Source organism: Haemorhous mexicanus, chromosome 2 (genome assembly GCF_027477595.1).
Source record: "Haemorhous mexicanus isolate bHaeMex1 chromosome 2, bHaeMex1.pri, whole genome shotgun sequence".
NCBI lineage: Eukaryota > Metazoa > Chordata > Aves > Passeriformes > Fringillidae > Haemorhous > Haemorhous mexicanus.
In genome coordinates this window covers 97,782,589-97,806,918 of record NC_082342.1, presented here as the reverse complement: position 1 = coordinate 97,806,918, position 24,330 = coordinate 97,782,589, and the positions used below count along the sequence as shown (strand labels likewise).

Genomic DNA, 24,330 nt, shown 5'->3' with positions numbered 1-24,330 from the left:
ATTCCTCAGTACCCAGGCACAATTATCTGTACAGGCAAATTATCCAAATGATCCTTAGCAAGGATTTTGACCCATGCCAGCTAGCCTCTCCCAACCACTTTTTCCACTGATGAGGAATTACCATGGTCCAGGAACTGTGCCTGACAGGCAGGTTGAGCTTTGTTTTGGAGCCTGAGAGTGCAGAGGCCATCTGATCTCAGTCAGAGAGCTTTTCTGGGTGTCTTCAAACATCTTGTGTAGACTGTAGCTGGTAATAGCTAGAGGAATTTCTGCCTTTGTGCTAAGTCCCATGGTCAGGAACATTCAAGGTTTACCCCTGCCTGAAGAAAGCTGCTTGTTGATCATTTGTACCCTATCAGCTTTAAAATGCTAGTGGTTTGATGTGCATGTGTGGACATAAACTGTGAGATAACACAACAGCCCTTCCACTTCCAGAGCAGCTGTAGGAGCAGGATATTGCTGCGGTGTCCGTAGCTGTGTAGCACAGCTATTGTGAACATCCAGTGTCCTGAAATAAAGCTGGCATGATGCTGTTGTGAGACAGTATTTTTCTGCTTTCTTGATGAAAATTTAAAATCCATCAGTTATTTACAGCATGGTTTTATAGCTGATTTTGCAATGTAGTAGTCATTATCACCATTTCTAATCTCTTGATCCTTCACATCTTGGATTGCTTCTTGATGTGACATTGCAAAGGAGTTGAACATGATGTTTGTAAGATGCTTTGAAGATGAAAAGTTCCACAGTAGGTTTTTATTATTACCAGAGGCAAAGTGTGCAGGAGTGGCTTAATATTGGACTGTTTATTTCCCAAGAGATGGCTTTGTTTTGAAAAGTGCACATTATCAATTGAGTTTTAGAGAAAACTATCTTATTTCAATCCTGAGTATAAATAAATTGACAAACTTTTCTATGGTTACATTATTTGCATAAGATATTTGTAGAAGAGCAGAGCATTTATAATAATACCTGTGGCTCTATTCTTAGCTTATGTTTAATTAAGCTTTTTTAATGTATTTGGCTTCTACTATCCAAAGGTATGTTGAGTCCAGACATCCTTATATATCTAGAAGTTGCAGTGTTCTTGCAACTACATGATATATAGATATATGTATTTGAGAACTGTATGTATATTGAGATATATATTGCTCTTCAAAGATAAAATAAGTTCAGTATGTGTGAACAAAGAAAAGTGGTCATCATTCAGAAATTATGATGTTTTATTGGAGTTTGGTTTGCAGGCAGTTTTTCACATGTTCAACCTACCACATATTAAAGACCTGTGTTTTTTGTTTTTTTTTTAAATAGTGCTTTAGCTATTTCTTGAATCAGCTTCTATCTACATCATAAACTGATAGGTGATGGTACAGAGATAAATAAAAAGAAAAATGAGCTGTTTAACAGTTCTCAAGCTGGTTTCCATGTGAGGTAGAGAAGGAGGGAGGGAGAGCAGTGCTCAAATGGAAGAAGTCCAGCTTGCTGAAACAGGGACTGCTCCAGGGACAGCGATGTCCTGCTGTGCTCACTGTCTCCCTTGCCCTTGCAGGGTCATCACTCCCACCCAGCAGCCTTGTTTTGACAGAGCTGTTTTGTGGTGTCAGCACAGGGCACCTCTGGGCTTTCTGAGGCAGCTCTTGTCAGCGGAGGGGTCGCTGGGCTGCGGCCAAGCACCGCATCCCTGCGCCCTTGACTGGATGCCTTGCTCCCTGCAGCTGCAAAAGCTTTGGGCTGCTGCCTGGCACTTGCAGAAATCATTGTGGAATTTGCTGATTCTGCCAGACACAACCTAAACACTTGTTCCCAAGTGCTGCGTCCCATCAGGACAGCTGTTGGTTATGAAAAACGTGCAGGGGCTTTCATCTGTAATAATACAGCTTTGTTGGAGTATTGCAAGCTTACAATAATCTGAGCAATACTGTGAGGCACTGCCCCCTTGCTCAGCCTACAGCGAGCTTTATTTCCCCATGCTTTAGTTAGGATGTTCATTTATTGTTGTCACTAATGTCAGAGATGGGGGGGAGGGAGGCTAAATTTTCCCTCCATACTGTCAGTAAGGATTAACTACAAATGCTGGGCAGTGCTTTCAAAATATTCTGACCTATTTACACAACAAAACTGATCAGAGCAAAATAAACAGTTCTGGTCAGTGGCTGAATGCTGTATTGTGGCAGCTATATTTGGCAGTGAATTTTCTCATCATTTTTCCAATGCAGACAAAAACCAGAATGCCATAGAAATTTTAAGCATTACAAGCAGATAATGCCCATACTGAATAGCTTGTTTCTCCTGTTGCCTTTTGGGGAAAGGGGACAATTTGGCTGTAATTCAGTTGGAACAAATTCTTATGAAGCAACTGACAAAAAAGCATATGAGTGGATTTATCATTCTGCCATGTGGGGTAATAAACAATTGCATCATTTCCAGCAAACTGCAATATATACCTGCGAGATGGTGGATCTCTCTCCAAGGTATAACCTCTGCAAAGGAGCATTGAATAGGGAATTGTGACAGACTCTAAAAATTGTTGTTTTCCTGCTTGGGTTTTATTTTTTTTTATTTTGTAACAGCTGTAGTGGATACTTGCAGTTACTTCCTCATTTTTATGTGATATTCCCTAAAGAATGAATTGAGAGAAATTTTTCATTTTAGCTATTTGGAAAACCATTCTATATTTCCTGGGTCACAGATTCTTGGTAGTTTGGAGGATAAAATTGCCTGACACTCAAGATAGGAAATACTTCATATTCAAATGAAGCCTTTTTAAACTTTTTTTTTTTTCCCACTCTTCCTTGTAGTGACAGTCCCAATGCTGTCCATGAGGTGGAAAAGTGGTTACCACGGCTGCACTCGGTTGTCATAGGACCTGGCTTAGGTAGAGATGAAGTTCTGCTTGAGAACGCTAAGGTAATGTGCATACTGATGTTTTATCCTATGTCTTCATGTTGATTTGTATTAACCATTCCTATATTTTACATCATTACACAAATGTTCTTGTTATGGTTGCTAAATATCAAATTTAATAAAATATTGTTGACTGACAATTGCAGTTTCTATCTGTGGTCTTCATTGTTAAATCTGTAACCTTCAGTCTGAGTTTTAGGCACCTGTATGGTTATTCTGATTTGCTTTTGTTTAGCTTGTCAAACTCACTAATTAAGAAATAGGTGTTGGCATATCTAGGTAGAAGGCTCTGTGTTTTCTTAGGTGCAAAGCACCAGTACTGGAAGTACATAAATATGGATTTGAGTTCGTAATTTTTGGCTCATATCAGATGCACCAAAGAACAGGGACTGTGTCCTCTTGCAATAAGAAATAATACTCTATAAAATGTTGCAGATTTCTACTTTGGATAAAGAGATAATCCTATTTTCTGTCAAGCCTTAGTGGAGAGCTGAAACATGAGATTAGATAGTCCTTTACTTTAAATAATATGTACTTAGACCATCTTCCCAATGATGTTTTGTATTATTGTCAACACATCTTTGTGTGTTCGGAGTGTGTCTTTCAGTCTAATGTCAGTCTGATTTTGTACAATTTAATTTTTTTTTCCTGACCAGTATTACTGAATTAATCAGTGGCACTAACTAGTGGAATTAATATAATTTACAGAAATGTTGACACTTACACAGTGAAGTCATGAAACAGAGCAGACAAGAGACTGTAGACCATCCAAGTGGTTAGAATACCTTGAAAACTATGAATGGTAGTTTTTGCTAGGATTTTATTAGACAAAGCTCCTGTTGGAGTTTCTTGCTACTTTAATTTTTTTCAGAAGCAAAATGTATATGTTGTGATACAGAGGTGCAAAAGTAATAAAGATTAAAAAATAAATTTATTACAACTTATTACAACTGACAAAGAAATCAAATTGTGTAATGACTGAGACATTTAAGCATATTTTATTATTTTTAAAACATTATTTTCAGAAATGTTTTTTACAGAAAAAGTGTTTGAGACAATTCTTTTTTTTTCTTGGCTAAGTTTGATGGAGTTTTTTCTGAAAGGAGAACAACTTTAAACAAAAGAAAAGAAGAATTCATTTAGAATAGCTAAGATAAGCTTATTTTATGTCAAAATTCTGTCCAGGGTTTATGTGCTTATCTGTACTACAGAAGTATCTGGAAGATTTCTTGATTGTATTTTTTTCCTCATTGCTAAAAATAATATTGCTTTCCTAGTGAATTACAAGCATACTTTTAATTCAGTCTGGCTGTCCTGTGAAAGCCAGCTTAGTGTTAAAGAAACAAAGCCAGCCAATAAAGACAAGGCATTTGGAAGTTACTTTGTGCTAAAATCTCAGGGCACATTCATATGAGCCGTGGATCTGGCACTTATTAATTTCAAGTCACATTAAAGCTCAAGTTCTTTGTCTGCACTGTAGTTGTGTAAGTGTTCATTTCCCAGTGTTGAGGTTTTTAACATGCCCCTGGGGACAAGTGAACCCTGGCTGCCTGTCTGAGGGTGCTTCTCTGTGCTCAGGGAAAGCTGAGCCTCCCTCCTGCTTCAATAGTGAATTTTAAGTGTCAAGAAAAAAAACAAGAGATGATAGCATTGCTATTTTAAATTTTATAGGAGGCTGGCTTGGTATAAAGTTTTCTGGTTTCCCTTTAAGCTAACTGTGGCATGTATGAGCACCAGGCTGGGAGGTAGGTGAGTGTCTGCTTTCTGGTCAGGGTTTTGTATCAGAGTGCTAGTGATGGTGAGATAGAGCTTCCCCTCTGCCTCCTTCTATCCCATTAAGGTTCTGAGGCATCGTGTTCTGGCATCTCTCTAAAGCTGTTTTTATGTCAGTTCTTGTCAGTATTGTGCCAGCACATTTCCAATTAATGTGCTTCTCCAAACAGTCATGTGTTTGGGCTGCTTCTCTCTTCTGAGCATTGAGAAATTAAGAAATTAATTACTAGTGCTGTAACCTTCAATTTCTGGTATATGGCCAAGAGACAGTGTTTTGTTGTGGAATAGCTTGAGTGCTTGTTGACCAGATGGTGCATCATCTCCAGATCAAAGAATGCTTTGCTTCCTCAGCATCTTTAGTGTGTCACCTGCCTCCCTCATTCTTAATGCCTGCCCTGCTCACTGTGGCATTTCAGCTCCTTTCAACAGTCTGATTTAAAAAAACCCACCTTGTGATCAGTTTCCTTTGATTTGATTTTTTTTCCTTGAGCACTGTGATAGTCTCTGAATACATATTTACTGGCTTCCTGCAATTTTCTGGGTTTGGCTGTCATTCCATTTACAAGTCCTGTTACAAGAAGCTGCTCTGCAAGTTATATCCTCCTTTTATAAGCCACTTGTGTGGGTCTGTGCCAGAACTCTCACATGCTGTTACTCAGTTGCTTGGAGCTGATGCTCTGTCAGAGCTTTCTAGCCATGGGTTTGTGAGACCAGGAGCTGCAGCTTCAGAACATTCCCCTAAAGAGAAAGCATTTGTTGTGTCTTGATAGCTGTACACCTGGATCCCTTGCAGATGTGGCAATTCTAGTCTCTGCCTGGTTAGACCTTCCAATTCCAAAGCAAATAAGCAGTCCAAGCAGCTCCTCTCCAAGAGAAAAGAGAAAAAATACATTTCTGCTCTACTTCTCAGCTCTGGAATGTGCAGATTGAAGCATTTCTGCTCCCCGTACTACTTCAAGCTTTTGAAATGTTGTTATCACATCCAGTGTGAAAGTTGGCCGTGATGTCAGTTCTCTTGTTGGGAACATCAGGCCATCTGTTTATTCCTTTCAGTGTCCATGACTGATTCTGGCCAGAGATACCAGTATGTTATGTCACTCAGTTCAGCTCAGTTGGAGTGCTGCTGCTGGTGGTTTAGGCTGTTGAGAAAGAGAGCCCATTTAGCTGCTATGTGTAAGCAAGGCCAAGATCCCAATGACTGTCCTCTGCTTAGAAGCAGCATATTTCCAAAGCTGTTGGATATTCTCCTTTTTTTCCCACAGCAGCAGTGTTACGTCCCTGTCATATCTACCAATCACAATTTACTTCATTTAGCTGTTACATGTATGTTTGCACTTCTGGCTTTACTCTGATCTGAGTCTCCTTCTAGGAGGAGCTTGGAAGTAGGGAAATTTCTGCTTGTAGCATCAAGAGCTGTTTCTTGGGTGTGTGAAAGAACCAGGTTCTTTTGCTGCAGGGTGATGAGAGCAGCTTCCCAGAGGACTTTGTTAGAAATACAGTGTTCCCTGCATAGCCTCCTGGGAGAGCAGGAGAGCTGCCTAATGCTCCAGGATGTTCTGCATTCTGCTGCCACCTAGCAGTTAGGCAGTTGCAGGCTGAGCTATGTCCTTCATCAGTTTCCATCTCTTGTCATCTCCTTTTCGCTGTTCCTTCTGGCTTTGAGGCCAGATGGACTGATATGGGATTGCTGCTGGAATAGCAGTTACTGGAGGGATAACAGAGACAAGCATTCATCCTGGATGATGAATGAAGAGCCATTATGAAGAGCCCTCTCCTTAACTGAACTCTTCCATGTTGGAATCTTCCTTGCTTGTCACTGGGTTCCTTGCCTCTGTCCTTGAAGTGGCAGCACCAAGTTCTGGACCCTGGTCTTCCAGCTTTGCTGTGTCTTGCTTGAAGTCAGAAGGCAGTTTTCAGCAGAGCATGCTTGCTTTTCTGCTGTAGGAGAGAGGTAATGATTAATGGCAAGAACAGCTCTGTTTAAATCAGATTACATGATGAAATTGACTGGGTTCTCAAACCATATGCTTGTTCCTCTTGCTCAGTTCTCAGTCTTTGTTTTAGCTTCCAGAACATGTCAGGACTACCAGCCTGGGTTTTCTTTTGGCTGAGGCCCTGCCTAGCTGCCATTTGTGCCTATTGTTGTTGCTGTTTTCTTCCCTCAGCCCCCTTGCCCTGCAGTGCTTCCTTCAGCCAGGCATTTGCCCTTAAAGATCTCTGCATCTCTTGGCATATAAATTTCAGAATCTTATTTTCCACCCCTTATGACATCATCTTAAGGTTGTGTTAAAATGTCTTGGCTGTAGTTAGCATCTACATGGTGAGAGAGGTTTGGGCCCTTGTCATGGATCATCTCCATCAGGTGTGCCCAGAGAGAACCCATTTGAAATTTTCAGATGGGTGGATTCTCAGTTTCACCTTGACTGAGGCATCAGCCTTTCTGTATTTGGTTAGTTGGATTATTTTCCCCCTTTCAAGCCTCGTGCATTCAAGATTTAGGCAGCACTTCACAGCCCCAATAAGTTGTGAGAATGGGACCAGGTGCTTCACTACATTATCTGCATTACTTTTCTGCAAGATCAAGAGCACTGCAGAATACAGGGCCACCTGTTGTTATCAGATAGGACTGTTAGAGTTGAATCTGTCACTGTGGGCCTTGAAAAGGATTTTCCTCTTGTTATCTTAGGAGCCTCCTCAGTTCTGTTTGTACCAAAGTGTAACACCTGAGAAGTGTTCCAGGTGAATGTTGCAGGTGACAGATTAGTATTGCCTGTGGTACCCACCACCATGTACAAATATGAACCAAAAGAATGTATTATTGTTTCGAGTCACTGCTCATGGCAGCTCAAATCAGCAGAATTATTTTCCAGAAACTTAATTCTTTAGCCTGTGTCGTGCATTTGCCTCCTCCCTGTTTATACCCTTTGGAGGTTCTTGCTGTGGGGATTCAGCAGTTCATAAGGAACTGAAGTAGCAGCAAGGACATGCCTCTTTCTCCTCTCAGCCCTCAGCTAGGAGGAGGTGAGGTAGCTGGAATCTTGTGTTTGGAGTGCTGCAAGGGCAAAACCCAGTGGGATGTGTGTGCTGTCAGCCTTCACCCAAGGCCCAGCCTTGATGCACAGATCACAGACAGAATCCAGTGAAAAACTCATCTCCAGCTAGCCAAGCTTCATTGCTTCCAGAAGGCCTGATGAGACTCAGAATCTGTGGATGCTGTCACCTAAGGTGGGGCAGGTGCTGGGTTAGGATGCAGGTCTTTGTGATGGTGTTACTGCTGTGGATGAAGCTTGGGAACACCAGCTCAAGGCAGAGATGCCCTCTTGGTTATGCCAAGAAGCTACTGCTGCTTGTGCTAAGAACGATTACTATTCTGTGGCTTCTTCACAGATGTCTTGATTAGAAAAATAGAGTTTGAATATATGCTAACAGTACCTTAAATACAGGTTTATGCAGCTTGCAAACAGAATTTATTTCTAGTATGTGTCATGGATCTTGATGAAAGTCATTCGCAGTGAAGTGGGATATTTATTTGCTTTCTGCATGTAGGCGTGTATTGTTGTTTAATTTGATTTTGATACTCAAAAGCATTTCTAAGCAAAACTGGATGCAAAAATTGGATGTCTTTTGAACTCTTTCTAAGCTCATTCAGCTAGAAACCCTAAAAAGAAATTGGCAGTGATAAATTCAGTTCATTAAGTTCATTTTAAGCATGACAAGTTCATTTTAAGTTTATGTTTATTTAAGACAAAGTGCCAACAGCTGACCATGAATATCTTATGCCAAATCTAGTTAACATAATCAGCTATAAATTGGAAACTTTGTAGAGTTTTCATTGTCAGTGCAAACACTAAGTGAATAAGAGCATGAGAAAAATTACTGCTTTTATTTATTCTGATGTAGATATTTATACTTTGGATTGCAATAAAAAGGATTAATACTTAAAAGTGCATGTTCATGTGTTTAGGGCTGAAATATGTGTATAAATGTAGCTTCTCAAATGGTCTCTGTTTGACCATGATTTTGGGGGAGCACAGGCAAAAAGGAGTGCTCTGGATTTTTTCATAACTAGGACAGTATTTCAGAGGCTTTTGCTTTTTCTTATTGTGTTCAGGCACTGCTTTGGCTTATGTCACTTCTTCTGGAATTTAGCCTGTGATTGAAGCTGATATTAAGAAACTGTTAGTTGCAGTTTTCTTCCATGCTCAAGGCAAGTGATCTAATTTGAATTCAAAGAAGGAATCTACAAATGAATAATTTTCTTTTTTTTTTTTTTAATGCAGTTTTGATTAGCTGCCATCTACAGTGTCTTCAGCTTTGTTAATTGTAACAGCTTCTAACATCTCCCAAAGCACTTAATGAGCCTGATGGTGTAGAAGGGGTACTCTTTAGAGTCCTTATCACACTCTGCCTGGCTTAAGTAAAACATTTTGCTGTGCACCTGAAAATCTGTTTTGGAAAACAGGGCCTAGCACGTAGCACTACAGTTAAAAGACAAAAGACCAGCTTAAATTGAATGGAGCATAAACCACGAGATGAAGGACCTATTTGTTCCAGAGCAGGGATATTAATCTCTATTAGGTGACTCTTCTTTCACAGGTGGTGGTTATTCCTTGCAGGAGGTTTGAGGGTTTAGTGAAGGATTATGGAATTAGTGACAGGTATGCATACAGAAATACATAAATTAAAACTCAGGCAATTAGGCTAGTTAAAGGTGATTTTTATATATGTATGTCTTGTCCACAAAGAGAGATTTTCATTGTCTTTGCTGATGTTTGAAAGGAGGATGAGTCTTTGGATCAGTTTGTAGGAATTAATAAAAGCATGTTAAAGAGACAACTGCACATTTTAATCAGTGAGTCAGTAAAAGCCTAAAACCAATTTTGAAATTTCTGAAAATATGGCTCTAATGGGAAGAATCTCAAACAGTAGAGCTCCATTCTTAATGTTTTTCAAACTTCTTGCATCAAATAGAATATATTAAGGGAAGCTTCTCCCCCCTGCCAGCTAGGGCTGTAGCCTCAAGCACAGCCTGTGCCTGGGATATTTGCCTACTTCTAGCTGTGCAAGATTACAAACTCCTGCTTGCCAAGCCCATCTTCCAGGCATCTCCACCAGAGAGCTGCATCCTGACCTCTATTGCAGCTGAGTCCCTGCTAACTCTGCATTTATCCAGACTTGAAGCAAGCAAGGCAGAAATGCTTCCTAGGGCTTTCAGTGCCTATTTGTAGGAATCGATTTGCAGCGTGTTGGGGTGGAACTTATTTGTTCCTCCCGGTCACCTTGGGGAGGAGGATGTGTGGAAATGCTTAGAGCTGCAGGATTTACAGGAAAATTTTGACTCTTTTTTTCTTTTATCTCCCTGTTTCTGACAAAATCATGAATTCAGGATTGCTGGATGAGAGCAGCATCTGTGCAGAAAATATAAGCAATTATAGGTGGCGTTTCAACAGCAGTTTCTGATCCTAGCTTTCAGGAGAGGGTTCTTTGTGAAAGGGACTGCCACTCCCAGTGCCAGGTTATGCACATCTGCATGTCTTTTCCAAACGAGAGTGTCTCATTACATACTCAGCATTTGCAGGTTGCAGTGGAGGGGACTTTCAGTGGGCTGAAGGCACTGCTTCCTAAAGTGTTTGGATGTCATTTTGGTCAATACTGTCCATTATTATGGCATGTTAAGGCTTGAATTTCTTTTGAGAACATGAGTGAGACTTTTCCTGAGAGTAGGTCAAGACATGACTCTTGAAGGGACTGAGGAAAAGCAGTGTTTCTTGCTGATGTCAAGTAAAGCAGGCTTTCCTTTGCTAGGTAGAGAAAGGGCAGTGTGAAAATTAATTACTGTTTTGGGATAGATGTTGCTTTATATATTCTGCTAGTCTGGTTTTCTGTTCATTTCATTAAAATTCAATCTTATAATTAAATGACTGGCTCTAATTTCCTGATTCTTCCCTTTGTGAACACCAAATGCCAAAGTTTTCTATAGCTGAACTAGCTCATGAGGAAGAACATAAGTAGTGATAAAAATAACAATATATTAAAAGTCACTGCAGGCATTCTTCTGCTAATCCACATCTAATTAAAAAAGCTGAAAAGTATATCTGACTTAGGTGTGGCAAACCTACATAATTGTCTTTTCTCTGCATCTGTGGCGAGCCAGCTTTTATGCTGTTGCAAGTGGGCAGCATAAATGGGATGAGTGTTACTGCTGGCTCGTGGATTTGGCTGCAGCAGTCCAGACTGCAGAGTTTTTTTCCCAGAGGCTGAGGGCACTGGCTGAGAGAGCCCCACCTGTGCTCTGCCCCTGGGGCCTCAGGGTGACTGCTCTTGTGAAGGCTTCCAAGGCTGATAAGGAATCCTTTGCTTGTACTCAGGAGCTCCATAGCAATTTATTCCCCCCTCACATATTCCCTGCTATTCTCCACGTGGCTGTTCCTTACAACCAGTGGCCATGTCAGCCCCATCCCCTTTTCCATAGTACTTGTGGGAGGGTGCAGGAGTCCTGGATGTCCATGTTAGTACAGTGTAGGTGAATCTTGTGTTTCACAGCGCAGCTGCAGGCTATCAAATGGTTAAATCACATCATGCTTTTCTGCATCACCGTGCCCTCTTTCAGCAGTATCCTGCCCATTTGTTCCTTCAGGCTTCTCCCTCCCGCAGTCCTTTCCAGCCTGAATAATTCTGCATTGTGTGTGTGTGGTACAGGTATCCATGTGTTGGGGGTTTTGTGTTTCAGGTTGTTTTGGGGGAAGTGTGGTGGTTGGTGTGTTTTGGTTTGGTTTTGGTGGTTTTGCTTATTTTGTGTTTCAGCTTTGTCTTTTGGGTTTCTTTTAAAGTTTGGAATTTGGGTTTGGGAATCGGTTTTAAAATTCCCATGTCAAAGTTGGGACAGGAAACAGATTTCTACTACAATGAATGCATTGCATTTAAGGGAATAGCTTCCATGATAATAAAAAATAATGAAAACACGTTAATTTTTCATCCTTACTTTATAAATTTTTAAAATTGCAGTAAAGAGTTACCTTTCCTCAGATAGACCAGTGGTTTCTACTGTGACACAAGCTCTTTTTCAGTTCTTACTGAGTAGGCTACTTGTGTAGAAGTCCTGAATAACGAGTCAAAGAAAAAGGTTTTTTTCAGGAAATAGTGTATTTCAAGAGTAGAGTAGGAGTAGATTCAGGTTAATTTTACCCTCTCTGGCTTTCTTCCTCTCAGTCACCACCACTAAAAACTGCAATGACTGAAATACTATTTTGGGCAATTCTAAATGTCAAGGATTTGATGCTGCTAACAAATGATAATAACTGTGAGAGAATTTGCCCCATAGAGCATCTTTGTGGGATGTGTGAATCCCAGGTAATTTCCTCTTTGGCTTGATGAGGATAGAAGCTTCAGATTTGGTCTTGTTATTAGGAGAGGAAGCTCCTGCTACAGATTTGTTCTAGCATGAGTACTGCAGTGTTGCAATACAGTTAATCATCACTGATTTCAATAAGAGGGGGTTGACACCTCTTTTCCTTTTCTCACGCAAACGTTGAATCACTGTTTCAGAGGACTACCAAGTATTTAGCCAGCTGATACAAAGAAGAATATCTCTAGCAAGAGATTGCCCCCAACCCCATTATTAAGAATCTCAGTATGGAAGGTAAGAGACTGGGTTTTAGCCCTGGATGTGAATTGTAGAGGAAGGATCCAAATTTCAGTCTTTGATAATTACACAGTGTGGCTGTAGGTCATAAGGTTGGGTGACAACAGCGCATCATTCTCTTCTTCTCATCATTGTCCTCTCTCTTTGTGAGTCATGCCAAGATTGTCTTGTGAGTCCAGTGCCTCAGTTTTGGGTGTCCTTGAGGGCTTAGGAATCAACTGAAGGAAGTTCTCCTGCCTTGCTCCAAGCTGAACCACCCCTGTTGTAGTCGAATACATTCTGTGCACAGAAAGTTTGTTCACTGGGCTATCCTGGAGCTAGAATCTTCAAATCCTCAATATTCAAAATGCTGTTTGAAGGGAAAGGATGATGTCTTGGGCTTATCATTGATACCTGAATGTGTTGCTGTTCACTTGTCAATGGTGTTTTGGTTTAAGCTTTTGTCTTAGTGACATTTCTTAATATTTTTAATTGTCAATGTTGTCTTATAAATCCTTTCCCATAGAAATAATTGTTACATTGGATAAAACTGAACAGATGCTTTCTGTTCATACATAGAATTCTATCAGGAACTGTTAAATAGGTTTTGGTGTGCAAGCAGAGTTAGCCTGAGCTGTATTAATTGGGCAATTAACAGTGAAGGTTCTTTTCTATCTACAAGTATTAACCAAAAAAAGTCCATGCCAAATACCAGGATACAAATACAGGTGAAAATTGATTTTTTGCTAATAATCTGCATTGAAGATGTTGCCATTATTGCCATAAATTCCTGTTAATGCAAATGTTTAAGTTTTTTTTTAATACAGTATTTGCAGAAATAGAGTGTTTAAAAGTGGGCTTCATCTCACCTAATTCTTGGTGTCTAAAAATAAAACAGTAAAGTGTCTCCACACCCCCTGTGATAGCTGAGGAGAGACAGGTAAGTCTGTGGACTATCCATCCCACCCTAAATGAGGTGTCTAAGCTGCTCTCCCTTGGTCCTGTCCACAATCAGTAGGAAACAGGGGTTCTCCTGTGGATGTAGTGTCCTTCAAACGTGTGGCTGTCTTAGAGGGGTTCCCTGATCTTTACAGGTTTATTATAGTTTTGAAATCACCCCTTCCTTCCCCAGAATTTCCTCTGTGAGGTTCCTTGCAGTCTCCAAGCAGTTTCTCCCTGGGTTTAAGGAAGAAAGAGGAAAGGAAAATGATTGGGATAGGGGCTTTGTTTGTTTTTCTTATTGTTTGGCTTTTTTTAATAAAAAATGAGCTTTCTAAATAAGACAACTTTGTATCCCCTGATTGCTTGTTTTATAAGGAGAGGAAGAACAAGCTAAGATCATTCAGTATGTTAGATTAGGAACTGATACCTCAGAGACTTGGTACACAATAAGAGTTGCTTGTCCAGTGGTTTTACTTAGCAAGGTGAAATTTCTCTTTAGAGTAGAGGTTAAATGTTTCAGGATTGTGGAGGATGTGCTAGAGAGGTAGGAACTCAAAACATGATATGGAAAAAAATGCCTTGTTTCTCTGAAGTGTACCAGATATGGCCTTCCAGATGCTGTTTACACTGCCATGCTTTGTAACTTCCACTTTTTTTCTTTTTTTTTTTTGTCCTATACATACATTCTCATGGTATACCATGGATCTTCAGGATTGCTTATTTAGGAGAGAGCAAGACATTCCAGTATCCAAGATGACAATTATGAGGAAACATGAAAAAGGGCCAAACAATAACAGCTACTGCCAAACTTCAGCTTCTTTGGGAACAGAATTTTGGCAAAATTCCTTCCCTAGATTGCTTGTAATGCATTTAAGAGAACAGTTTGGAAGGATAACAACTCCTGAGATCTGGCGTCTTCCTTCAGACTTCCTTACTGACTCTGCTGGGGAAATCTTTTTTAGTTTAAGAACATCAAGTGTCATGAAAGACTGGCTTACTGAAGTTGACATACTAGAATAAACTGGTGATTCATATTAGTGGGAAGTGGAGCAGTAATCATTTTAAGTGTACTGAAGGAGTTTGGTGAAGCTGCTAATGTACAAAAATATTCTAATTTTAATGAGTTAGATAGCCAGGTTGCAGCAAAAGGTATTTGTACCTTCAAAGATTGGGGGAGGATGATCTTGCTGAGGTCTGGGTCTCAGTGCCCTATGATATCTAATCAGAAGAGCTTAGTGTCATTCAAAAATAATTGAGCTGTTGGATCTACAACATGTATTTGTACAAGGAAAATACAAACAGCAAACACAAAATCTGGTTGCTAGATCCACAGCCTTTTTTATTGTTACAAAGTGAGCCAAGTTAAACATAATTGTTGATGAACTTAACACAGCAAGGGCAAAGCAGTGCAGCTTCTGTGAAGGAAAACTGAGCTGTGCACATCTGTGCAGATTAACATGCATGAGTTCAGAAATTACTCTCTCATACATTTCTTGAAAGCTTTGATAATAAGGCACTCTGTTTTTCAGAATGTCACAGTTAATTCTAGGTGTGTTTTAAGACTCCATCCTCACACAGCTCTTAAGTATACTTACTAATAAATTTGACTAATTTAGCAGTAGCTGAACCATATGAGTTGTGTAAAACTTGCAATTGGTTCAAAATTATTCAAGTAGCTGAGTAGAAGAAAAGACTCTGTGGTGTTCCCTAGGGATCTCAAAGGAGGTGAGCAGCTGGTAGTCTGACACACAGCCCAAGTTGTGCAGGTCTGTGTTGGAAAGGTTTCTGTTCTCTAGTAGCTTCTGCTGTAGCCACAGCTGTGTGTTGGGACAAGTCCTCAGGCTTGGAGCAGTGCCTAGTCCCATGCCTCCAAAATGCAGACAGTGCCCAACAAAGAAAATGGAAGGGAAATACTTTCCCTTGGTATTGGAAAAATCAGAGTCAGGCAGAAATGTTTGTGAGGATATGTGTATGTCCTATGTAATAATTTACCGGGACTAAGGTGGGGGGTATTTATTTTGACCACTATACAAGAAAAGAGAGATGTTCAGAACCCTGAATATTAATTAAAAATTGCTTCCTTATTCCTTACATCATGTCTTGCTAACCTGTGAAGCTCAGTGCTGTATGATAGCTAATCTGAAGAGCTTAATAACATTCAAAATTAATTACACTTTTGGATGGATACCATGCTCTGTTATCTTACACAGGAAAAAGATAAACCCTCCAACTTCAAAATGAGTTGATAATAACCAACACTGAAGAAAACTTGACTGTTTGCCACTGTTCATTTAAAAGGCCAAGGATCAGTCATTGCTGCTGCTGGGTTAGGAGAGAGAACAAGGGCAGACAGTCTGCTCAGAGATACTGCTTGCTGAAAAGAGCACTTTTTCAAATGGTCTTTTGTCTGGGCCACCTTGGTTTTGCTTTCAAAGCATAAAACCTCCAGACCCGCAGGTGAAATGACATCATATATGCTGCTTGTCTCAGATGTTTGTTTGTACATAAACTAATACTGCAGTGGGGCTGTCAGCAGCAAAGCAACTGAAGTTAGTTATTGTAGTTATTGGTAGATTTCTATCAAGGCAGGACTCCCCGGGATTTTTCTGGTTTTATTTTAATTGAAGATGTATGTTTACTATGTGTTGGCATTACATGCCTCCTACAGCAGGCAGAGTGGGTGAGATTGCTTGTTTGTTTGGGTTGCTTATTTGATGGGCACACTGGCTGAATGCCGTATGCCCATCAAAGCTTCTCTGTCACTCTCCTCAGCTGGACAGGGGAGAGAAAATACAACAAAAAACTCGTGGGTTAAGATAAGGACAGGAGAGATCATTCACCAGTTACTGTTACATTGAAGTATGTGCAACACACTCAACTTGGGGAAATCGAATTTTATGACAAGTGAAATCAGAGTAGGATAATGAGAAATAAAACCACCTTAAAGGTGAAGGTGATAAAACACCTTGCCTCCGCTCCTCCCTTCTTCCTGAGCTTATTTTAACTCCAGAATTGTTCATTTCCCTGCTGTCAGTGGTGCAGGGGGATGGGAAATGGGTACTCTGGTCAGTTCATCACCTGTCATCTGCTGCTCTTTCCTCCTCGGGCAGGACTCCACATTCTTCCCCTGTTCCACCATGGGGTCCCTCCCACAAGAGACAGTCCTCCACAGACTTTTCCAGTGGATTTCCCATGGACTGCAGTTCTTCACAAACTGCTCCAACATGGGTCCTTTCCATGGGGTGCAGTCCTTCAGGAACAGACTGCTCCACTCTGGACTCCTCTCTCCATGGGGCCACAGGTCCTACCAGGAGCGGGTTTCAGTGCACACTTTCCATGGGGTCACAGCCTCCTTTGGGCATCCACCTGCTCTGCTCCCCTGTGGATTGCCATGGGCTGCAGGGGCACAGCTGCCTCACCATGAACTGCACCACAGGCTGCAGGGGAATTTGCTCCAGAGCCTGGAACACCTCCTCTTCCTCCTTCACATGTTTGCAGGGCTGTAGCTTTCACATGTTCTCACTTCTCTCTTCTCTGGCTGCAATTGATTCAGCACAGTACCTTTATCCTGTTTTTAAATCTGTGATCCCATCACTGTTGCTGGGTGGCAGGACTGCCCTGGAGCTGGCTGGCATTGGCTCTGTTGGCTCTCTTCCCTCTTCATGAGGGAAGCTTCCAGCAACTTCTTGGAGAAGCCCTGTAGCCCCTCTTCCCCCTCCCAAAACCTTGCCATGAGTACCCAATACACATACCAACTCTGTGGATACTTAAACCAGGGAGAAAACATTGTGACTGTAAAATTACCTGCTGATATAAAAATTTTATATTAGTTTGCAGAATATAACAGATCTTCTTCTGTCACTTTGTAAAAACAACTTGCCCAGCCAGCTTCTCCCTGGCACTGTTCACCTGGGCCCTGGCTCCTGTGCCTGTCCAACAAAACTAATGGAAAACCTGGGTCATTTTCATCTCAACTTAACTTGCATGGTCAGATTTATTGTATGAATTTGGTTTGGATCTTATAAAATATAAATTAACAAGCATCTGAAAACTATCTGCATTTTTTGCAGGGTATTATAGAGAAATCGAAAGTGAAAGGAATTCCTATCATTATTGATGCAGTAAGTATTTCCTTTATTTCAGTCAGTGATTTAACATTTAAGAATCTGTTCAGTAAATGTTCTTACTGTGTTTTGTAGGATGGACTGTGGCTCATTTCCCAGCAGCCTTCTCTTATTCAAGGCTACCAGCGAGCTATTCTTACTCCAAACTATATGGAGTTCAGTAGACTGTATGAAGCCATGGTGAGCTGCTTGCCTTTTTGGTATTTATGTATCTAGTCTTTTTGTCCTTGAAAATAAGTAACTTATTACTGGCTTAAATATTATGTGCTGTTTCTTGTATGAGAGAAAAACACATACAAGAAACAGCACATAATATTTCTGGGTTAATATTTCATGGGATGATTGCCACAGCAATGTATATTCTTCAACTGAGCTCTTTTTAAAAGAAGACTCATTCTCATGCATTTTTTAACACTGCAGTGGGTATAGAAAAAATACAGAGAAGGACTGATGATGTTGCTGTTTTTTCCCCCATGCATATGTAACTAGCATGTGTTAGAATATGTTGTTCTAGTAGCAAAATATGTACTGTGTATGGAATTCTTGTGTTGTAGCTTAGAGACCCCGTAGACAGTAGTGATCATCATGGATGTGTGCTAAGACTCAGCCAAGCCATGGGGAATTTGACAGTTGTGCAAAAGGGAGAAAGAGATCTTATTTCAGATGGAGAGAAGGGTAAGTGAAGCCTCCTGCTTTTAGCAATGTGACTGTTCTGTTCTGTTTGCTTTCAGTCATAGTCCAGTAGAGTGTACAGCAATTGGCAGTATTCCCCTGAAGACTAGAGGGATTGCTGCCTTTGCTGATCACCTTTAGACGATTTGTGTAAATTAATATTTTAAGAGTGCAACTAAATTTATTTGCTGAAAAGAGTTGCTGATTTTATTTCGCATTTAGAGATGTTATATTTTACATTACATGGGCATTGAGAAATTAATCATTTAATCTTTTTGAACTGTTTGAAAGTTCTTTGCTGAGATGGTTTATATAAGTGCAGTTGTCATTGCTAAATTGATACAAAATAACACTGTTCAGGATGTATCAGAGTGTGTGAGGAGTGAGGATGTCTTAAGGCTCAGTTCCTTGATGCTGTCCATCATGGGGCTGCAGATTAGCATGTACATATATGACTTTACAGCAGTCCTGACAAATTAAAAATTAACTCTAGATTGCCATTATAACAGTCTCATACCAATGTGGTTTAAAGTATACTTAATAAAATTAGCTGCTTGTCTGATGCTTTTTATACTGATCATGTACTGTGATCAGTGTAAAATTAATTCAGGAGTGCCTTCGTCACATTTTGCCTGCATGGTGTTATTTCACATACATAACAAGCAGCAGCTCTGCTTTTAATTACTTGAAATGCTAATCTCTGATAAATGTTTATGCTGCTTCAGAACTGTTTTGTATATACAGTCAATTTTTCATTACTGGGAGCCATGTAAGTCTTTTGTAACAGAAAAGCAAATGTAATATGACAACTGGTTTGTGCAGAGCCATCTTCCACGTACCAGGTCAGGGCAGATCCAACAAGTGGGACCTGGAAGCAGTATGGTTACATCTGTGTGGGAAAGGACCTTCCTCACACAGTACCCAGCTTTCCCCACAGGAAGAATTTTTTGTCATATTTGCACCTGCAGCAGACTTGATTTGTAACCATGGACAGTCAGGCCAGGCTTAAGGGTGGATGAACTCTGCTGGAGGATAAAATGTCTTGACTCCAGTCTATGCCAGCTAGAGAGCTTCAGAGCATTGTACTTGTCTTCTTCCTCTGCTTTTATGTCAACAATATTCTTTTTATACAGGATTGTTGCTTTTTAAATGAATGTTGGGAAGACTGGGTGAGCACTTTAGATGGAGTACATTACCTCGTATATTTATCTATATGTCTGTTCTCCTTTTGAACTGTTACTCTTGAGATAAGTGTATCCCCATCCCTGCTGGAGAGACAGGACAGGTCTCCAAAGTCTCTTGTCATGCAGGATTAAAAAAAAAAAACACAGGAAACAAGTGAAGTTCTTTCCAGTTTCAATTTTGAATGTTCATATGTGGCACAAGTTCATGTACGTCTTATGTGCTTTTGGGGTTTTTTCTTGGTTATATTTTTTCCCCCCACCTTGTTATTTGTCTCTGTTGTGGTATTTTCTTCTACTAGTGAAGTGTCTTTTGTTTTTGAAATAAAAAACAGTTCTGTGCCCTTATAGCCATTTATTTATGTCCAGCTATAGGCTGCTTCCTTGTTCTCACTTTGGTGCTGTCACTGGTGCTTTGTTGGATTACAGACATTACAGGCAGCATTGCTGAGCTAAGAAAGCAGGTTATAATGTCTGTTACAAGAACTGATTTTAGAGTTTGCATGACTTTGAAGAAGGTTCTTGAGAATTTTGCACAAACATGGGAATTTTTCAGACTTCATCTTCCTTTTAACAACAATGTTCTTTGGGTCTGATCTGCTGGTCATTTTTTTAAAAGCTTCTCAAAAGCAAAATTACATTGAGAAAGGAGATTCTGCTGTGTGCTCTGTGCCAAACATGGAATATGTTGTCCTGTCACTGACCTTGAATTCTTCAGGGGTTTTTTTGCTCATGTTTTTCATCTGTCTCTTCTTTTGATCTGATGTCATTTTTTTTCAGCTAAGACTACATACATCAGGGAAATCCAAGGTTATTGGATCGGGCCAGTGTCCTCTGAGTACAATCAAACATTTTGAAAAGATCTATGTACTCCTCTTGCCTTTTATTTGTTATGTCATCATCCATTTGTAGTGCTTAAGCCCTACCTATGAGGCATTTCCTGTTTGACCTCCTGTGTTCAGCACACTGACACTGTAGTTTGCATATATTACTTTTAAACTTTCTCCTTTGGGAAAATACTGCATGTGGGCTTTCCTGGGGGAAAAAAAAAAAAATAGAGAGAAAAGTAAATCTCAGTGCTCTCCAGGAAAACCAGAAACTGAGAAATTGCAAACTTAACTGTGTAACTTTAGTTTTTTATGCTTAGTTGTTGAGGAAGGAAGGCTTTTTGAAGATGCCAAATTTTGCAGTAAGAAAGACTGGGTTTGTGAATGCCTTATAGCTTAGAGTGATAGTAGTGGTTATTTTCACAGTAGTTTTATTCATGAGTCTGTAGGAAATGCAGTAGACAATTTACTTCTGCTACCTGAAGACAGAAAGGGTCACCAGGTGATTTGGTGTCAGGTATTGCTGAAGAATTACCCTCAGCAAAAAGCTTTGTAATCTACACAGAGAGGATCAATAAATTCTGATTGGAAGCTGAAGTTTAATAAATTCAAAGTAGATTTAGACAAATTAACTAGTACAGCCACATACCTGAAATTTTGCTAGATTCACAAACTCTGAAGTGTCTGGATACCTCTAAAGTTTGTTTTCACAGATCAGACTAGATGGTTCAGGTGATTCCTTATGGCCTTAAAGTCACATACTGGCCTCTGTGAAACAGTAGCAGCCCTCCAGTATAAAGGAGGTTTTTCTGAGATTTGTCTCCATTTCAGTAGTGAGCTGCCAACTGGCCTGTAAACGTAATCACCCAGATTTTAAATTAAGTTTTATATACTCTTTTTCTCTTTCCTTTTGCAATTTCACATTATAGCTTGGTCTACAGTTGTTGATTCCCTGCTCTACAAAGATGAGCTTCACCATGCTCTTGGTAGGTGATATCAGTGCCATCACTGACCAGGGTAGGAATGAGTACTCAGCCTATGGGTAAAAGGTAAGTCAGCTTTTATTCACTATGGCACAGCTCTCTAAGGTTATCTCTTTATTTTTCTTTGGAGAACTGGTCAATAATAAAGTGTGGTTATACCAGCCTCAGTTCCTAACATATTTAAAATTTGGTTAGGTCCTTGAATTAGAGTATTTGGATTTTGGTTTTTAAACATTATAGTGAGTTTTTCTGTGTTTGACCCTCCTCCCTTCCAAAAGCCAGGCTTTCTGGGAACCATCCCACTGCTACCTGGGACTACTTCAACCTGGAACCAGTAGCCAAGTTTGGTTTCTCTCCAGTTGCTCAGGTGCAGCTTTATGATCAAAAGAAGCAAGGAAGCATGTGAGGCAGAATACTGAGTACTGGCTAAGGGGTAAAAAGCCAACTTTTGCCTTAAGTCCCCAGGTAGTGCTTCTAATTCCAGCCATTCATCTCCCCACACAGCTGGAAATGAAGCTGTTCAGTGCTTGTCACTGCCTGGCTCACTCACAGCTGCTGAGCAAATCTCACCTAGATTTATAACTGAGAGGCAGCACCTTTGTCTCCAGTCCTGCTTCTGCTGAATGAGCAGAATGGGGAGGTGATGGTTCCTGTCCCTGGTGCCACTGTGCTGTCTCTGGCACGTGCAGCCCAGCCAGCTTCTCCCTGGCACTGTTCACCTGGGGCCTGGCTCCTGTGCCTATCCAACAAAACTAATGGAAAACCTGGGTCATTTTCATCTCAGCTTAAATTGACTGCTCTGTCTCGCATTCAAGGACTTACCTAAGTTTTAAAAGTGTGATTGGGGAATAAAAAAGTATAAGCACCCTTTATATAAAAGCCAACTTACATTTCCCACATCAGCTGAGTTGTTTATCCAGCCAGAGTCATTAAACTTGGTTTCCCTGTCTGTGTACACTATGGGACACATTCCTGGGAATCTATGATCTCCAGCTATTTACTTTTGTGAACTAACTTGCAAAAGGAAAAAGATAAATTTATTACTAGTATAAATACATGCTAGGTCAGAGATGTATATTGGTTAGAGATTTTACCAAAAATCTGATATTGTTTGAAATCTTGCATTGATGGGGCCAGATGATCCTTGGTAGCTACATTATTTGCATAGAAAATGGAAATCTTTTTTTTTAATTAATCTGGAGTGTGTTTGTTGTGTGGGGTGGCTGTTAGCTGATTGATCCAGTTGGGTCATATCAGAAGTTAGAATGGTCGTGTTTCACACATGGATTCCTGACCACATTAGGGTCAGTGTAATACTCCTCCTCTGTAAGAGGAAAACAAGTGCAAGGAATCTGTTCAGGATGTCTGAGATTCAGGAGTTAAATTTCAATCTCCAGTCTGTCAGTCTGCTGTCTCAGTAAATGTGATATTTCACGTAGGCTCTTCAGCCTTCTTGACCATCATCAGAGCACCTAAACTATCCCATATTTCACATGCTGTGCTCTAAATGCAAAAGTAAAAACCACCCCAGAGATTCATTTATTTATGTCACAACTGGGTGAACATGGTGAATCAGGAGCAAGCAGACACACACTATCATTTGTAGTTAGAAAAACTTTGGTTTTCTAACTGTGATGTATCTAGGAGCTGGCATTGTAAATGGTGCTGCCTGCATACAGCCATATCAACATCTGTGCTTCCCAGTTAACTTGTAGTGCTTGAAGTCAGCAAAACTACTGCATTCTGTTGGGTTTTTTTTCCTTCAAAGAGAGAACAGCTATTTTCAATTATATAGCAGACTCTTGTGTTTTGTTTTTTTTAATAAAGCATACAATACCCTTAAATAGGTAATTCTGGGCTTTTGGCAGTAGCAAAATTTAGGCTGGGAGTTCTTTCAGCTAGGTGTGACACCGTGGTCTGAATGCTTTCACAAATATTGTATCATCGCTTGCTTTTCAGCACTTCTTGAAGATGTCTTAGACCTAGTAAATGACTTGGCCATAGTTATCCAGAAAATCTGGGGCAGAGTTTTGAATTGTTTGAAGCCTAAAACTCCTGAATTTTACTTTACAAAATTCTGTCAGTATGACAGCCTTCCATTTTTTATTTCTGTTGCACTCATTTCAGTACAATTTATTTCCATGGATTTAGGTACACAAGAAATCCATGTGATTATATGTGAGGGGCGTGTTGTATTTGCTGCCTAAAGCTCTGGCAGTATTTATGTGATGTTTGCTTGCTGAGACTGTGTTGAAACTCTTGAATAGGACTGTTGGTGTTGTGACTCTAGCAGATCTCCTTGCAGGCATTTCTTCAGTATTTCATCTCCCCTTTTCTTCTGATAGTATATGTGTATAAGTGTATGGGTAAGTGCTAGGGAATTGGGTATTTTGATTCGGCAGTATGGCAGTTTGTCTTGATGCCACTGTAGGATTCCTTCTTAGATTTTAAAAGCTCTTAATAATGGCTGTAATTCAGTAGTGGTTTTAAATCCTTTTCCCATTGCCTGTCGTCATGTTCATCATCCTTTTATTTTGAGATGTTCTTTGATCAGCCGAGCCTCTGCACAAGAATTGTGTTATATCTCCCTCCTCATTCAAGTGAATTTCCTCTAGTTCTGCTTCTTTGAAGGTATTCCAAGGATTTGTTTTCCAGCATCTGTGTGCAGAGTACAAAGGTCTGCTTTTGTTGTTGCCTGTGAGGTATTCTGCACATATTTGAGACTTACTTTTTAAAACCACAAACAAAAGACCACTTCTTCTTTTTTTTTTTTTTTTTTTTTTTAAGCAGAGTATTATAATTGGCCTAGTTTGAGATCTTGCTCTCCTGTACAGCTCAAAAATGACTGGAAGGTTGTGGGGCTACAGAATAGTGGCAGATGGTGACATACAGCTAATAAGCAGGGGCTTGTGCTCAGCTGTCAGTCAGAAGGCCCCAAAGCTTTTGAACAGAGGATTTCCATCCTGCCTCCTGCCAGGAGTTCAAGCCCTCAAAGTGAAAATCCTGTGAGATAGCATCTTCAAAGTAGTAGAATTAGAGGTAATTTCTCCAAAGCACTGTATTTAAAATAAAAATAAGAATAAATCACTCCACCTAAAAGGGCAAACCTTCTTCAGATAGCTAACTCAGAAGGGCATTACACTTGTGAAATTTGACATTAGCTACTGCTCACTGAGAAACACATCCAGAATCTTAATTTGAGAGGGGGAGGGGGAAGGGGAGAAGAGTGATTGGGAAAATGAACTGCTGGCAAGGCTGCAGTGGTGTGTGCTGTGCTCGTTGTGACTAATGAATCTTTGCCCTCTC

The 24,330-nt window shown here is 40.2% G+C and overlaps 1 protein-coding gene across 8 annotated transcripts in view; it reads left to right on the top strand.

The window, feature by feature from the left end:
• NAXD (NAD(P)HX dehydratase) overlaps nt 1-24,330 on the top strand; it is a 48,677-nt gene that overhangs the window by 19,972 nt on the left and 4,375 nt on the right. For 7 of the 8 annotated variants that reach the window (XM_059839689.1, XM_059839687.1, XM_059839688.1 and 4 more), the window contains 4 exons: nt 2,796-2,904; nt 17,308-17,358; nt 17,437-17,541; nt 17,916-18,036. In XM_059839689.1, the coding sequence (XP_059695672.1) occupies nt 2,796-2,904; nt 17,308-17,358; nt 17,437-17,541; nt 17,916-18,036 (386 nt within the window). Of the gene's footprint in view, nt 1-2,795; nt 2,905-17,307; nt 17,359-17,436; nt 17,542-17,915; nt 18,037-20,970; nt 21,091-24,330 lie in introns of all 8 variants that reach the window. The other variant, XR_009485450.1, reaches the window with a different exon arrangement.